This window comes from Canis lupus, chromosome 35, assembly GCF_003254725.2.
Source record: "Canis lupus dingo isolate Sandy chromosome 35, ASM325472v2, whole genome shotgun sequence".
Classification (NCBI taxonomy): domain Eukaryota; kingdom Metazoa; phylum Chordata; class Mammalia; order Carnivora; family Canidae; genus Canis; species Canis lupus.
The window spans coordinates 6708107-6726401 of NC_064277.1; the positions used below are offsets into that span (position 1 = coordinate 6708107).

The 18295-nt window shown below is 41.3% G+C and overlaps 1 protein-coding gene across 1 annotated transcript in view; it reads left to right on the forward strand.

The window, feature by feature from the left end:
* Positions 1-10950: 10950 nt before the first annotated feature.
* LY86 (lymphocyte antigen 86) overlaps positions 10951-18295 on the forward strand; it is a 59441-nt gene continuing 52096 nt past the window's right edge. Inside the window, exon 1 of the mRNA XM_025445073.3 lies at positions 10951-11190. Within this exon, the coding sequence (XP_025300858.1) occupies positions 11061-11190 (130 nt within the window). The 5' untranslated portion in view covers positions 10951-11060. The remainder of the gene's footprint in view (positions 11191-18295) is intronic.

Below are 18295 nucleotides of genomic sequence, written 5' to 3' on the forward strand. Positions count from 1 at the left end.
AAAATAAGAATGAGGTACACCTGGCTGGCTCAGCCCATAGAGGTTACAACTCTTGATCTCAGGGTTGTAAGTTCAAGCCCCACTTTAGGTGTAGAAATCACTTAAAAATAAAATCTTAAAAAAAAAAAAAAGAAAAGAATGAAATAAAGACATTTTCAGATGAACCAAAGCTGAGCGAATTCATTATCAGAAGATTGCACCTCGGGAAATACTAAAAGAAGTTCTCCAGTTTGAGGTGAAATAATAATAGATGGAATCTAAGATTCTCACAAAAAAAAGAAGAGCACCAAAAATGGTAAATGGGTGGGTAAATGTAAAAGATCATTTTTTTTTCACATTTCTTCATCTCTTTCAAAGACACCTGACTGCTGTTAGAAGAGGCAATCTGCCATGGTTTATGAGCACCCATGGAAGTTCCCACTGCATGTGCTAGATGGCAAGGCTTATCTGCCTTCTGATAAGGAGTAGCTGAGGTAGCTAATCAAAAGGCAAGTAAGTAGGTCATGGCAATGGCAGTAAATACTAGAGAATTGCTCACCCTACCAGCAGTAGGAAGACTGGATTATTCTGTTTTCTACGTCTTCTGCAATGTTTACCTCTTGCTCAAAATGTGCTAGGCCCTTGACCATGGGTCCTCTAGCTGCATCACAAATACTCTGGATGTGTCGCATGCATCTGGGCTTACCACACTATGTGAGACTTAGGGACAGGAGGAATCAATGAACATATGCTGACGCTAATACCTTATACTATGAGTGATAAAGCCCTAGATCTCTGACCCAGAAGTTTCATGTCTTCTGCCAGCATTCATGAAACAATAGCAGGTTAATTTATTAGCTTGCGAGTAGGGTGATATCTCTGAAACTTCACAGTTCTTAACATCTGTTTAAGCATAAAATAAAGACTATATTATGAGGTTTATAACATACGTAGAAGTTAAATGTGTATTATAGAATAAAGAATGGGAAGGATTGAATGGAAATGCATTAGTGAAAGTTTCTTACAGATGCATACTATAATCCCTAGAGTAGCACACTGTCTAATAGAGATATAAGACGAACAAATGCAAGCCACCTATGTAATTTTAAGTTTTCTAGAAGCCACATTAAAAACATATGGTAAATTGAGAAAGCTAATTTTGGTATTTTATTTAACTCAGTGTCTTCAAAATATTATCATTTCAACATATAGTTCAACATAAAAATCATTACTGAAATATTTTACATCCTTTTCTTTTATTCATTTTCCAGAATAGTGTGCATTTTAAACCATCAGCACATCTCAGTTAGTATAGCCACATTTCAGGTGCTGATGGAGGCAATGGCTAGCCTGTTGGATGACGCCACTCTAGCACAACTACTAACAACACAGACAAGAAAGGATGGCTGAAAAGCCAAAAGGTTAGATAAAATGGAATACTAAAGAAATGCTATTTTAATCCAGAAAAAGTCAGGAAAGAAACAAAAAGTCAAAGAATAGACAGAACATAAATCGTTCCTAGCTATGGTAGGTTAGTCTCCCATCACCTCCAGCAGGAACAGCATACAGGAAAGGTAAGCAAGAAAGCTCAAGTAGTGCAAATAGTTTTGGTCCCAAACCCACCATAATAAGCTTGGTGAATTTATTCCTTTACTAGAGAGCTTGTTTATCTGTTTACTGCAGCAGCAGAGTGTTGTAGTTGAAAAGAAAGATTTGGATCTTAGCCCTAGATTTGAGTGTCAGCTCCACCATTATGCAAGTCTTAGACAAATTACTTGATTGCTCTAAACGTCAGTTTCCTTATCTGCATGATGGATATTATGTGATAACTACCTTATATCCATGTAAAAAATTGCCTGGAAGCTCTCAAAAATATTAGTTGTACATTATCATCATTATCCAGGCAGCTAACTCTAAGGACCAAGAACTATGGGCTAGACACCATTCAAGACAGCAAGGATTCAAGGATGAATGGCAAATTGCCTTCTTCAACACAGAAGTGGAACACATGATAGCTGACAGCCTACTTAAATGGCCATCATGAGGTGGAAGTGAGAGGTAGGGGGAAGCAGTAGAGTAAATATACAAATGTTGCTATGTCAGTGCTCACATTATGATGTGTAATGTGTTTTCCTTGACAAAACTCAGTAACCAAGGAGCCTGGAAAAACCATGAGTATAGTTCTGTTACAGTCATCCTTTCCAAAAATTAGCAGGTTTTATTCTACCAATGAATGGAAAATAAATCATTCTCATTTAATTTAAAAGAACAGTTTCTACTTGTTCACCAAAAAGTTTAAATATTTTTTATCTTACTATTAGGAACTAATATTTTATTGATTGTTGTCTCCAATAGAATCTTTTTTCAAAAAATATGTTTGTTCGCACTATGACCCAACTCCTAATTTATAGAGGGTTATTCCTTAATGAGGACTACTAGGCTTTTAGTGTCAAATGTATAACAAACATTTTCCATACACATTTAACCTAGTTTTGTGTTCAAGCTGAAACATGGTGTTAGAAAGCTGCATTTTACAGATGACAGTCTGTGATGTGCAAAGGTCACATAGTGGTCAGTGTTGGGGCCAGAATGCAGTTGGTCCATCTTAATCCACTCACATCATACAACCTCTCCCTTATAGAAGTTCCTCTTCTGGTGGGTACTTAGGAGAGAGCAGTTGTTGAACGATAGTATTTCCTATTTGTTCAAAATGTAAGGAATTGGTCACACCTCTTCCACTGTTCTGACACAATTTTCAGAGGCTCTTCAAGGAGACTACACTTTCCAGGTGGGAGCAGCAGCCTGGAATCATGTGTTCACTGTCAAGAATGGCAGCTGAAACAAGGTAGCTGAGAATTCCTCTTTTCTCACATGACTTCTAAGTTAATCATCTACAAATATAAAGAAATTATCTGAGCTAATACAATATCTTATATCAATACTCCTTTTTATGTATTTCTCTTTTTTTAATTATTTATTGTGAGAGAGAGAGAGAGAGAGAGAGAGAGAGAGAGAGCATGAGCGGGGAAGAGGAGAAGAGGGAGAGGGAGAAGCAGGCTCCCCACTGAGCAGGGAGCCTGATCCCAGGACCCTGAGATCATGACCTGAGCTGAAGGCAGATACTTAACTGTACCACCCAGATGCTCCTGTATTTTTATATTCTAAGCACTGTATATTTTACTAAGTCTGTGTCATCTTCTAAGTAAACTTAAGTCTCCAACAAATCTCATAGCAGGATCTCTACCTATACTATCTCGTAACACGGTTTATCCAAGGATAAAGAGCACCATGCAAAAAGGTACCAATAAATGTTTGTTGATTGGATTTTCACGAAAGCCTAAATTCAACTGTCTCTTACTTTCAGCTTCTTTTGTTTAAATTTGAAATCATAATAGAAAGATAGGCAATAGTCATGTGCAGGCATTTACAAAAGAAGAAATACAAATGACTGATAATAATGTGAAAAACATTCAACTGTATGAACTGAATGAAAGAAACATATAAATACAAGGAAAAACCAGTATTAATCTACTCAATTGACAAGAACAATTTTAAATAATAATGCCTAGCTTCTGATAAGATGGTTGTATTGTTCAATGTATCTGGAAAACAATACAGTAGCCTGTATAAAAAGCTTTCAAAATTTGGTAGTTCTTTACACCAAGCATTTCACTTTTAGGAATATGCCTTAGGGAAGTGATCATGGCTGCACAAAAGTATAACAATAAACAAATTCACTATAGCATTGTCTCCTATTACTTAGCTATTAATAGTCTAAGTGTCTAAAGTATAAATTGATTAAATAAATCATGGTCAATCCATACAGTAGAATACGATGCAGTTTTTAAAAGTTGTGTCTTGGAAAAATTCCAAATGATCAGTATGAGTACTGTAGTATGTGACAGTAGGTACGGTTTGTACAATATGACCGTGTGTGTGTGTGTGTGTGTGTGTGTGGACTCAAAGAAGATCTCACAAAATATCAGTAATGTTTATCTCTGAGTATTGAGATTATGTATGATTATTTTTCCCTTTTCTTTTGCTTTCCTGCCCTATTTCCCTAAAAGGGAGGGTTATCCTTCATATCCCCAAAGTCCTTCAATTAGCATATATTCCTTTAGGAATGAGAAGCAAAAAGAAAGAAAAGGAAAATGTGATATACTTTTGGAAAAAGATGGCATCATACTTTGCTAACTTCTTGAGGATCATAGCCTCTCAGCGGAGGCACAGAGCTCCTTGCTTTGCCTTACTTGTGAGAGCCCACTAGGTCCAGAAGCCCAATCAGCAAGGCCAAAAGGACAAGCTTTCTGGGCCATCCCCCTCCTCTTCATTTCATCCATTCAGTCTAAAATATTTTACTGAGTCCCTATTACGTACTAAGTCCTAGGTGTATTATTATAGCCAAGGAGGAAAAGAGAGAAGGAGAAAGAAGGAAAGATTCACCTACATTGAATGATGGCCTATGAATAGTGCAGTGAAGAGGTGAGGTCCACAGGCTTCAAGAGCCTACCTCAGGGACTTGCAGGAGCAGAGAAGCTATCTCTAGGAAGCCAGCATTAAGCTGAGTTCCAAAGGAAGCATAGACATTGATTAATTAATTTAATTTTTAAAGTTGGGGAGGGACAAAGAAAAGGGGAGAGAGACTCTCAAGCAGACTCCCCACTGAGCATGGAGCCCAACATTAGGTGTGCCATCTCAGAACCCTGAGACCATGACCTGAGCTGAAATCAAGAGTTGGAAGCTTAACCAACTGAGCCACCTATGGAGCTCCAGAAGCATAGGCATTAAGACCAGGAAAGGGGTAAGAGAATTCCAGGGCAAGGTAACAGCATGTACTGGAAATGTGGGACAAGAAAGAGCCAGGTTGCTATAGGAACTGAGAGAGGGCAGGGGCTGAGTAGGGAAGACCAAATCAGGCAAGACCTCATGGACATATCCAGGGGGCACCACTGAAGGGCCTTGGCAGGGAGTCTCTTCACAGAATTGCATCTCAGCATGAAAACTGGGGGCCAACTGGAGCATGGATTTGAGGGGGGGCTGGGGTGGAGACCATGAGGAGCCTGTCTAGGGTGGCAGCAGTCAGGATAGACAGATACAGATGGGATGAAAGATTCTCATGCAATCAAATGGAAAGCCCTTGGTGATGGACAGACTATTTTTAAGTGACTTCATCTTTGACTCCCTGATGGGGAGTCTCCAATCTTGTGGTTCAAAAGCTTGAGCAAAGGAAAGACCAGCTTTTTGAACAAAAAGTGACAACTCGGGGCCATGGCTTTTAACACAATTAAATTCCAGGTGTGCAGAGGCCATAGCCATGGAAAGCACTGTTTTGCCTGAAAAGTACAAAGTGTCTTTTCCCCCTGCTTTATTCATCAATAACCTTACAATTGGAGCTGACATATCCAGGCTTCAAAGAAATAGCAAAGACCTCAATTTCTGAATATTAAGGGGCTTGCCATGAAATCATCTGACTCTTTGTTTCAGCAGTGTCCAGTGGAGAGAGGAAAGGTGCCATTCATTAGACTCTTTCAGGAGCTTGCTATTTCACTGGTCACCTTCCATGTCCTCTCTCTTCTGGACTTTGAAGGTCCTCCTTTCTATTGTCATGTCACATTTCTAATGGGAAGATATTCTTCTTATGAGAGATATTTATGTCCCATATAGGTCCATCCATTTAGTCACTGGCCATGCAGGATAGGGCTTGGCTTTGGCTGAGGAGCAAAGTCTGCAAGCAGTTTCCAAGTAGTGCAGATCATTTGTTTTGATATCACTAGAGGGAAAGATAAGCAAACATAAAGGCACAATAAATAGTAAAGAGGCCTTTTTCTCAAGGGTCAAGAACTTGGGTTCTGGATCCTGATTGACTTTCAACTTGGCCCTACACATGTGTGATTTTGAACCAGTTATTCACTATGCCTCAGTTTCTTCTCCAGAGAACAAAGATCATCATAGAACAAGTCCAGAATCCCTTAACTAAAATTTTTGTGTACAGATGTATTTTAAAATTCAGAATTTCTTGTAGAAAAGTAGTAAGATTTATATTTAGGAACACTTTCAGTGGGGTCTGGTCCCTGCACCCATCATACACTAATCAATCACATTAATGTTTCTGCAGTGAAATCCAGGTAGGATAAATTAAGACTTTAAATTAAGACTACTGAACTGATGAGTCTATAAACTCTCAGTTTAGATCAGATATTTTACCAAAAAATTTAAGAAGCTTTTCAAGACGTTGAGACTTTCAAGTTGTGGATGAGGATCATAGAACTACAGCTACTCCTTAAAGCTGTTATAAGGATCAAATAAGTAAGAAGGATCATATATTCAAGTTCTTAGCAGAGTACCTGGCACATAGGAGAAGTCCAGTACATTTGGCTATTTTTATTTGTTCCAGAGGAGAAAAAAAGCACAGGTTATCTTAAAGATTATTATTAAAGTTACTGCTGAGGAAGCTTACTAATTTAGGGAATAGAAAGCTCTCCATGATAACTTCTCCAGAAGAATTTTAGGTGCATCTAGCAGCCAGTGCCAGGAGAGAGAAGTCAAGAAAATCTCCAGGGATCTGATACAAAGATAGGCACATTATTTTATTTCTATTACCACCTGCCAGTTCAGCAAAATGTACTCTCAAAGAATTTGGCTTAAATGTAATGAGTGTAAATCCTATAATGATCAGCAGAAAGTTCTAGAACCAGTCACAGTTGGAGGTACATATTGAAACCTGAGCCTAGGGGTCAAGCTGTAGCAGCAAATCAGGACTTCTCTTCATACTAGGTAAAAGAACTCCATCCCTCACCACATATCTGATTTCCTCTCTAATGCTTTTCCTTTGGCTTATTAACGTCACTTCCATCTTAGTAGAATGAAATCTTGAGTGTATTCTCAATTTAAGGACAGTTTTAGCTACAAGCTCTTCATTTATCTCATGCTGTAGAGAATTTAGGGGCAAGGTGCATCAGCCCTTTCAGACTAGACTTGACCTTTGTGGATCTTGGACCAATTTCTTCTGCCTTAAGCAGACATTACAATTAGTTGACCTTTCATTATTGGAAATTGATCAGACTGACCTAGAGACCCCATCTTTTCCTGGGCCCAATGTACATGTTCCTCAGACAAGCAAAAATCATTTCTGTTTGTACTTTGTCATAGAACTTAAAAACCCATTTGAGAACCAAATGCTTTGTATATTATGTTCCCAGAATAGTTAAATAGTAATAATGATAATACATAGGACAATACCAAGGAAACTAGTGGGGGAAGGGGCAGTATTTCAGATAGGTTTACTACACTTTGTCTGTGGGAACAAACTGTTATTGAAAAGCCTTGATAAGCTGCCTCATTTGTCTGGGGCAAATTAAACAAAAACAAAAACAAAAACAAAACAAGAAAAACACAAGGCTTAACATATATATATGTAATAGCTGGAAATATTTCAGAAAACTCAATCCAATTTTTTATGTTGAAATCCAAGAAATTTTTCAAGAAGCAAAGTCTCTTTTATTAAACAATAGTACTATATTTTGTCTCCTTCCACTAGAAAGCAAGCTCACTGATAATAGAGACTGTGTTTGGTACATTCCCAGGTCTTGGAACTGTATCTGGGATGCTGGTGTGCTTAATAAATGTTTGCTGAATAAATGAGTGAATGAATCTGAAGCAAGTAGACAAATAGATGAATTTTCTTCTGTTTTCCATAGAAAGCAGGCTGTCTCTATACTTTTCTACCATACACAAAATGCATGAAAATAAAAATCCAATGGGGTTTCATGGGGAATCTCATACTGTCCCTGGGATGAATCTTCCAGAAGTCCGGGAGACTGTGGAAAGACTACCAAAGTTCAGTTGGCTGGAATCAACTCTTCAGCTTTTATGTAGCCCACATAATGATGGGTATGAAACTAGTGAGAGAGTAAGACCTCAGCAGGCAGCTCAGGAGGCTGCTAAGTGATGTTACACAGGAAGTAGCTTCCCGACTTCTACACACTAGCCATTTCTAGTCTTCGCTCAATCTGGAAGACAAAAGCAAGAAGAGATGAAACCTGACTCGTCCTGCCATAGTGTGGCAGAAACACGGATACAGGCCACAAAGAAGAGGAGCAAAGCGGCAGTGCAATACAACGGGGAATTGTTGCCTAATGGAATGGATATTGGAGGGTCACTGAAGGAGAGCAACCATAGTTGAATACAAGTGTTGATGAAGACACATTTGCCATTGGAGGCAGTGCCATATTATCAGTGCTCAATGGTAAAGGACAGGTAGGGCTCTCTGCCATCTGCTGGCACTTGAAATGCAAACAGAATTGCCCCAGAGCCCCTTCTGTATACTGTAGAAGTGCGGTGCCCACCCCAAGATTGAATCACTATTCCTGTGTCCTCAGAGTCTTAACTTTTACTCTTCAAATCCCTGCTTAACCATTAAGGGTTTTCTTCGGAAGACCACTTACAGTGATAGCCATCCTAATAATAACATTTTACCTTTCAAGAAAAGAAAGGCATCATCCCTAAGTAAGCCTCTATGAAAAAAAAGGAGCTTGAAACACAGAGGAAGAGGATTATTAAAAAAAAAAAAGTATAGCTTCTTTAGCTACAATTGATAAGGTGTTGGAAGTCAGTATGAAAGCCTGACAGTATATTTGGTTACCGTTTACACATATAAAACCATATTTTACATAACTATCATAAACAGGTTCTAATTTTATTTAATAGTTAGGAAATAAGATATTGTTAACAAGCTCTTTTGTGGTCTTTATAAAGCTTCTAGTTAAAGAACTCCTCGAGACATTTTGGATTGCTTGAACTTGGTGAGACAGAGCTGTTGATTTCAGGCAAATCCTGGTTCTTAGTAAGCAGAACTCCGTAAAGTAAGTGGCTCACTCTATGTTGGGTGTAAACTATGTGTTATACAAAATATTGTCTTCCATTTAGCACAAGAGTATTTTGATAAGAACTAAGATGATTTTTAAAACAAGGCAAAATTGTATACTCTACAACAGACTAAATCTTATAATCTGGAGTAGCAGCGGTTCTCAGATTATGGCCCCTGGACCAGAAACACTGGCATCACCTGTGAACTTGTTAGAAATGCAGGTTTTCAGGCCCCACCCCAGACTTCCTGAATCTGCAATCTAGAAACCCTGCGGAGGTGTTAACATGCCCCCCAGGTGATGCCCACTCAGGTCTAGCCTCCGCTGCTGTAACATTATCATGCCTCAAGAGCCTCACAGTAATCCATTTGAATATTTCCAAACACCAATACAATTCCTGAATTATGCTTCTTTTCACTGCTAGGTCCTTTTATTCACAATCTAGAGCCGGGTCCTCAGACAATATGGTTTCTCTGTTGGCAGCCACTCACAACTCTCTGCCAAAATATCTGCTCCCTGCTCTGGGGTCCTCCTGGGTCCTTCCACTGGTGTGTTGGTCATGCTGTGCTCTGCAGGAGTGGAAGGGTTTATCCTCAATTACTCTGTTCATTCACTGTTCAGAGCTCTTGACACCTTCTGGGGCACCCAAAGGTCCCTAGGGACAGCTTCCGTGTTCCTATCCTAGAATTACCAGTAGGCTTATTAAAACACAGAGCCAGATCAGGGAAATAAAAATCTAAACCACAATGAAATACCTTACGCCTGTTTCACTTATAAGTGAAATTTAAGAAACAAAAGAGATGAACATAGGGGAAGGGCCTGGGCCCCACTCCAAAGTTTTTGATTCAGTTGGTCTTGTATATAGCCCAAGAACTTGCATTTCTAACAAGCTCCTAGGTGAAGTTGATGCTGTTGTCTGGGGACCACATTTTGGGAATCACTTGAAAGCCAACATCACTGAACTTATTTGTAGGTGAGTAAAAAAAAAAAAAAAAAAAAAAAATCAATCAACCTAGATCTGCCCCTTCCCCCAAATGACCACTCTGTGATGTTTGCTAAGAAATCCTAAGTATTCATCATTTAAGTCAGTTTATTTGCTTTCACTGGTAATTAAGTTCCACTTACTTCAAAAAAAGTTCTGAGGTAATGAAAGTTACCTCTCAGCAGAGACAGTCAATTTACCCGGTGAGCTCAGAGAAATGCTTTTCCTCCCAGGGGAAATAGTGCTGCTATTCTGTTGTTCCTCCAATCTGCTGCCCTTGGCCCTGACTCTGATTCTCTTAAGCTAAGGTGAAGTGGGGTGGAGGTGGGGAACCAGGGCTGAGAAATTTTGTTTTGTCATGATGCAGGATGACAGAGGTAATGGAATAGGGGGACAGATTCTTAGCTTTGAAAAGCAAGTGGGATGTTAATTAATAATCCTGCCAATGACTAATAAAATTAACCCCCCACACACATATATACCATCTTAAAAGGGAGTCCCTCACTTCCCCATCCTTCCCCACCCCTTCCACCAAGCCAAGGCAGAAATAGAACACAGCTCTCCTCTCAGGGACATTCTCTCCACCTCCTCCAGAGGCCACGTCTGCTGCTCCCAGAACAAGCTCTGTTCTCACAGCTGCACAATTCACTGCTAAAACCCTATTCCTGAGAGTGAAGCTGGAGCCAGACACAAGAATATGGCAACAGGGCAAAAGCCTCATTCCATATCCCAAATGTTATTCTGCAGCCCTCAAAATGGCAACTGCTGCCTCCTGGCCCCAGCCAGGTCCCTGGTCCACAGCCCACATCAGGAGCCTACAGAGACATGGGGAGCTGCTGATGAGAACCACAGGGTGGCCTATGGTGTTTTGCTTTCCTGAGTTCACGACTCCACCTGGGGGTGGGGGCTCTAAGGAGGCTGTTTGGAGGAGGCCCACGCCATAAGGTCTTGCATCACTTACTGGTTCCTCCCTGTGAAAACAGAAAGTTAACATCAAGCCTGCCCTAGACATAGGCTGTCCTCACCCTGCAGATGCAAGGGTCAAAGGTCCTGGGGGAACGATATTCAAATGCTTCTGCTAACTGCCTTTTGCATCTCACAGTGGTTCCTCAGGAGCATAAAATTCAAGAAGTGAAACTGAACATTCACCCCTGTAGCCAGAGGAGAGGAGGAGCCCCGAAGGCCTGTTGTATCGCGCCCATTAGTTTTCTGTCAGTCACACACTAGGCCTGGCCATGGAGGGTTTCACGGTGGCCCTCCTCATCTGGACTCTGGTTTCTCCCAGCAGCAGCAGCAACAGCAAAGCCTGGCCCACACACACGGTCTGCCGGGAAGGGAACTTGGAAGTGTTCTACCAGAGTTGTGGTAAGGTCTTTCAAAATGTGGTCATTTGTGTTTATGGGGAAATGAAGGCCACGGATGGGGGCTGAAGCGTTTAGTTGGGGTGAGGAACTGGTGAGAGGACCAGGAGCCAAACACTTTCTCCACTTGCTGTGGGTCTGCATGGTCATTGAGAACCCTCGGGAGAAGTAGGGGTACAGGGTGGAGAGTGAGAAGGAGTCTGAAGAGAGCCATAAAGAGGACACGAAAAAGACATTGAGTCTAAATGGAGCAATTCACTAATACTGCAGTCAGAAAGCCCCCAAAATGACCAGGGAATCTACCAAATCATGACACTTCGTTAGCTCCCAATTAAGGAAAGGTGCTTCCAAAAGTCACCACCTCCCTAAACTGTACACCTGGGCTGCCTTTCCAGGTTACTGAGTTTGCAAATTGAGCAAAAAGATCACGTATGTCAGGAGAGAAGCTTCCCGTCCTTCCTATGACACTCTTAGGGCGACATTGCTCTTTAATTCAGCACTTACTTTGTGACTGTCAATGCCAGGGTTGTTTCTAGGGCCAGACATAACCAAAGAGCATAAGCCACGTTATAACCCCAGTGGGCCCAACATCTTTACAACAAACAGTGCGATTAATGAACAGAATGCAGGCAACTTCTATAGTCAGTGTCTGAACCAGCACTTTAGGGTATATATTAGTCTACAAAGGCTGTTAGAGCAGAGTACCACAGACTGGGAACAAAGGTGTTTATTTTTTCACAGTTCTAGAGGCTAGAAGTCCATGATCAAGGTGTCGGCAGGGTTGGTGTCTCCTGAGGCCTCTCTCCTTGGCTTGTAGATAGCTGTCTTCTCCCTATGTCCTCACGTGGCCTGTCCTCTGTACCTGGCTGTGTTCTGATCTCTTCTTGTAAGCACACCAGTCCTATTGGATTAGGGCCCACCCATAGGACTTCATTTAACCTTAATGACTTCTTTAAAGACCCTATCTTCAAATAAAATCATATTCTAAGGTACTAAGAGTTAGGACTTCAATATATTAATTTGGTCATGGCAGGGGGGACAGTGGTTTGCACACTTCAGTCCACCACAACGGGGGCCTGCGTGGGGAAAAATGGGCTCAGCTTCAGGATCACATCTTGAATGAAGATTAGAGGGATGGCCTCATGGAGAAACATGCCAGTGTGAAATGTGACATTCTGGAGATAGGCAGGAAGCAAAATAAAATGCACTTTGGACTGAAGAAGTTGGAAAAGTGATGCCCTTTAAGTATTTAAATTGGCTGCAAGGTAAACTGGAGAGCAGTGGAGATATTGCACTCGAGCAGATAGATGATCCTGCAGCTGCCACCCAAGGAGTTGCCTTGGAGAGGCTGGGATGCTCAGGCTGGTCTCCAGGGTCATTTGTCCAACTTGATTTTACTCTTTTAAAAAGAAGGAACACTGAACATTGAAATGCACAAAAACTTTTTTTTTTCCTAATGTAAAAGAGAATGAATGGCTAGATGCTGTAGATATTGATCTCATTATTCTTGCTCTTCCCATGGGGATGGGATGCTTTCTGCTGGCATCTATGCATTGTAGGTGCAGGATGAGAAGCAAAAGTTGAGATGAATGGACTGCTCAGGATTTGTTTTTCCAATTCATCCTCCCATAAAAGGTTGCCATGGCTGGTCCCTCCCCCAGACCAGCCTGGAGCCTGCAGCCAAGCCTGGCACAGTCTTTCAAGTTGCTGCCAAGAAAGGCAAGAGAAGCGGATGCATCAGGAGAAGAACAAAAGCATATCACTGCCTCTGGGGCTAGCTCCCCGCTCTGGGTAGCTGCTCCATGGAGTCAACAAATGTCTGCACAAGCTCTGCTCTGGGTACTCAGAGAAAAAGGATAGAGGAGACACAGTTCTCATCGAAGAGTAGTGGGAGGATCAGACAATTGAACAAGGTAAATACTCAGTGAAGGGCTGAAATAGAGCCACATGTCATGCACCAGTGCTCATGGTGGTTGGAAAGGGTGAGGTTGGGGTCTGAACCTACCAAGGGAAGGGTCATAAGGTTGACCTCGACCTCAAAGAATGATAAAAATGGTGGGACACCTGGGTGGCTCAGTGGTTGAGTGTCTGACTTTGGCTCAGGGTGTGATCCCAGGGTCCTAAGATCGAGTCCCAGTCGGGCTCCCTGCAAGAAGAATGCTTCTCCCTCTGCCTCTCTCTCTTCTCTGTCTCTCATAAATAAATAAATAAATAAATAAATAAATAAATAAATAAATAAATAATCTTTAAAAAAGAATGATAGAAATGGTAATTATAACACCTAATGCTAAGTCCATGGAAGGTTTATATATACCAGGTGCCATGCTAAGTACTTCCTATGCATTATTACTTTATGGATATCTAAATGGGAGTTAGAGATATCAGACGACTCTTCTGAGGTCACACAGGTAATAGTAGCAGAATTATATCCTGGGAGTGCAAAGAAGGTATGGAGTAAATATCTGTGGAATTGAAATGACTTGATCACAAGGCCCAGCTGACTCCAGATCCTGTGCTTTAATCTGCTGCTATCTGGAGTTTTGTCAGCAGGCAGGTGGATAGAGGTGAGGAGTGGGGAGGATACCACCAGCACAGAGAATGGGACACACGAGCCTACATAGGGTTCAGGGCGCTGCAGAAAGGCTAGAACACAAGAAATGGATGAGAGATGAGGCAGGAAATGTGAGGAGAGCTCAGGGTGATGGTGAACTTATGTGTCCCTTTGGGCCACAGGATGCTCAGATAGCTGGTTAGACACTTTCTGGGTGTGACAGTGAGGGTGTTTCTAGAGATTATATTGAATTCAGTGGCCTGAGTAAAAGCAGGTCACCCTCCCCAGTGTGGGTGGTCACCATCCAGTCTGTTGAGGGCCTGAACAGAACAAAAAGGTGGTGGACAAAAGGATTCACTCTCTCAGCCTGACTGTAAGCATGGACTTTGACCTCCTGCTTAGAGTACTCCAGGGCTTCTGGCTCTCTCATATCCTCAGATTGTACCACCAGCCTTCCTGGGTCTCCAGTTTGCAAATGGCAGATCATAGGGCTTCTCAGCCTTCATAATCATGTGAGTCAATATTTATGATAAATCTTTTTTTTATTATATATATATTTTTCTAACATATGTATTTCCACTGGTTCTGTTTTTCTGGAGAACCCTAATTAATACAGTAAGAAACAAGGTTAGGCTGCATGCCTTTGGCAATGAGGAGATTGCATGCGAAGAGATTCTCCCAAGGAATGGGTGGAAGCATGGGTATTAGATTTGAAAGCTGTTTGAGGCCATAGCCAGGGTTTGTAGCCTATAGAATCAATAATCCAGGAAAGAAACGATGGCAGGTCAAAATAGCATCAGACCAACAGTCACAACATCAGAAAGAATCTTTGGTTTTACCTTGGGGTCAGCAGAAAAGAAAGCAGTGGGTGGGTCCTTCTCCAAAGGTGAGTCCTGTCTCATCTTTTGAGAGCCATTGAGTGATCAGGGACTGAATGGTCACATACTCCTCCCCATATTTAGGTGTGGTGTAGGTGGTGGGTTCACAGTAGGCCAGCTCCCCTTCAACCTCCAAGGCTTTCTCATTGATAACATAGAACAAAGGCCATGTGTTGAGACCCTCTATCCGACCTGGTGTTCGGATTTATTTAGTGCATGTCAGGAACTTCTAGAATCCCAACATGTGCCCAGATATGGGGGCATCGTCTGACAAAAATAAAGGATCTTCTGTGTCCTGGGTTTAGTGCTTCATTTTTTCCTTCTTGTGTTGTTTTATAATTTTAGTGGGAAGGGGAGCTCTTAGACCAGACACTGTTCTAAATAAAACAAAAATCCTGGAGGAGAAAGAAAGAAAGAAAGAAACTCACAAGCAGTTGCTGGGCTCTGAATATGGACCAGGAAGTGAGCACAATTTTCTGAAAAAAGCAGAAGTCCTGCTCTGTCCAACTGTTAGTGCTACAGTAAAGGAAAGAGTAACAGTCTTTACAAAAGCAGAAGGGGGAACAAAAGCAGCCTGGGGCCTTTCTTTTGTTAAATCGTAGGACAATTCCCAGGGCTAGCAAAAGCCCAGAGACCTCAACCCTTCACATGACACAAATGTCCAACTTTATATGCTGCCTCTATCACACCAGCTCACAGGGTGGATTACAAAGGTCCACAGGATTGGAGGATGGAGGAGGTAGTAGGAAAGCAAGGTGAATGGAGGGAGGGGAATAATAAATCCAGGAGAGATCAGGACACGTACAACAGAAGAGCCAGTGTGAGAAATAAGATCTGGGGGTCTGAGGTCAACAAACCTCATTCCAGCCCTTGGACAATATTCTCTGTCTCCTACCCTTGATTGCAAAGTGGGCATATGAGTTTCCTATGGATGCACTAATGGCTACCACTTGGTGGCTTAAAATGACACATGTGTATTCTTTTAATGTTCTGGAGGTCAGACATCCAAAGTCAACTTCACTTAGTGAAGGGCCATGCTCCCTTGGGAACTCTAGGAGAGAATCTCTCTTCTAGCTTTCTCCAGCTTCTCCAGCTGCATTGCTTGGCTCATGGCCCCTTCCTTCATCTTCAAGGCCAGCAGCGTAGCATCTTGTTTCAACATCTTGTTATCACGTTGGTTTCTTCTGTGTCTACTCTCCTTCTGCCTCCCTCTGATGAGGACACTAAAATTAGGATAATCTCTCCATCTCAAGATCCTTAACTTAATCCCATCTGCAAATTCCCTCTTGCTATAAAAGGTGACATTTGCAGGTTCTGGGGATCAGGATATGAATATCTTTGCGAGCCATTATTCAGCCCACTATAATAGGAATAATAATTTTACCTACCTCCCAGCACTAAGTGAAAAGGACTGTATGAAAAATATTTAGTACATACTTAGTATATAAATCTTTACTAAAAAAAAAAAAATAAAATAAATAAATAAATAAATAAATAAATAAATAAATAAATAAATAAATCTTTACTGCTGAGGACTTGCAAGGTGTTTTCTAGTCAATAGAGATATAGTTGACTCTGAGCTTCCTTGAAGCCAAATCAAACAAGGAAATTACATTGCTTGCAAAATAAAATCAATTTTTTGGATGTCTAGTCTTTCTTAATATTGGGATGAGCCTTGAAAGGAATTTCTCCCTGGAGAGATGTGACTCCCATCCATAGTTTATCATGGAAACAAGGAGCAAGGTTTCACCACCAAAATGCAGCTCAAGGTCAGTTTTGCAAAGGGCTGCAACAAAAACTTCTATGAATGGAGCACTTGCAGGTCTGGATAGCTCAAGGGAAAGTTACATTGTCTATAAGACTGAATGAGTCACATGTACTCCAGGCAGCCATCCATGAGTAATGTTGTTACCATTTGCTGTTTTGTTTTTGTTTTCTTTTTTTTTTTTTATAAGGAATAGAAAGCAGAGATCTAGGTTATATTTTTGACAAGAGCCTTGTGTGAATCTCACTGTTGTCATTTAACATACTTTGATATGTTTCACATGCTTTGACATCAACCAGGAGTAGAAGAGGGACATAAAAAATAAAAGACCAATGCCACATGCCTAAATGACTTCATGTCTCCCTTTTGATATCTCTGATATAGTCAATCTGCCCTTACCAGTGGCTCTGGGGAGTAGTCTAGGACAGGCATTGGCAAATGAAGCCCACAGGCCAAATCCCACATGCGGCCTCATTTTATATGGCCCATGAGCTAAGAATGGTTTTTACAGTTAGATGGCTAGAAGATTCAAAAGAAAAATTATATTTGTGACATGTAAAAATTATAGGAAATGCAGATTTCTGTATTCTATGAAGTCTTATTGGAACAAGGCCACACTCATTTGTTTCTGTATTGTTTATGGCTTTTCCCATAATTAGTTCAATAGTGACTATATGGCCACAGATCCTGAAATACTAACTATTTGCCTCTTTATAAAAAAGGTTCCTGCTTCCCTGGTCAAGGTTTAGGAAAGAATCTCTCAAGCTTTTCACTGGATCAGAGCAGCCAGTTCTGTGTCTTTTGGATGATTCTAGCTGTAGACAGGTTGTAATCTTGACACCAAAACTATCATGAGTACAGGAATTTGTAAGATATCTTTGAGAGCATCATCATTTCCATAGTAATCTCCTGCTTCTACATAACATTTTATAATTTATAATGTCCCTCCGTTTATAAGGTCTCATTCAATCCTTATAAATAGTCCTATGAGGTGTGTAGAATGTTTATCTCCATGTTCCAGATGTGGAAACTGAAGCACATGCATATTAACTATCTTATCAGGTAACATACCTGAGCCATGATACAACCCTAAGTGTCTGACTCCATGCCCAGTGACCGAAAACTACATTGTGGAATTCCAGTATGGAGTTACCCAAGCCTTCTGTTCCCAGAAACATAGGGTAGGGATAGGGAGAAGAAACAGCTCAAAAACTAAGACTTTGGGTGAAGAAGTGAAAATGCTACACTAGCAAAAGAAACGGGAAGAGGAGGAAGGGAAGAAAGAAGGAATGAAGGAGGAAGAGGAGGAGAAGGCAGAAAGAGATTTGCCTTCTGGTTCAAGGATTGTTCCATCTTCCCAACCCCAGCCTCCCCTCTCTGCATGCATTCAGAGCTGGACCAGTTTGGTGCCTCCCAAATATCCATCAGGGACCTGTAACCATAGAAGAGAAGGAACACTCACATCTACTTTTTCAGCCATGCGTACCAAGTTCACTTGGCTATGAGGTGAACAACAAAGTGAACTGGAAATGACATCTATCATTTTTTTTTTAAAAAGCAAATGAAAGGTCATTCTCTTACCAGCGTATTTTTCACCTGGATCCCTCCTGTGCAATTAGCTTACTTATTTTATAGGGAAACCCTATTTCCCCCACATTTGATAGCAATTTTCAGTGTGGAGAAGTTGGTGAGTGGGGAGGGGAGGGCTCGGGAGGGCTGGAGCCCTATATCTCCAACAATAAGTTGAGGGCTTTGGGTGGTTCCAAGAGACCAGGGTCAGCCACCTGGGAGGTTTCAGGGTCAGGGGACCATGGCATCTGGTCACCATGCTTCACACTTAATCAATACTGGCTCTTCTCCCCTTGACAGCAATCAGTCTTGTCCATATCTCTCTGAATAGGTTTTGCATGTGTGC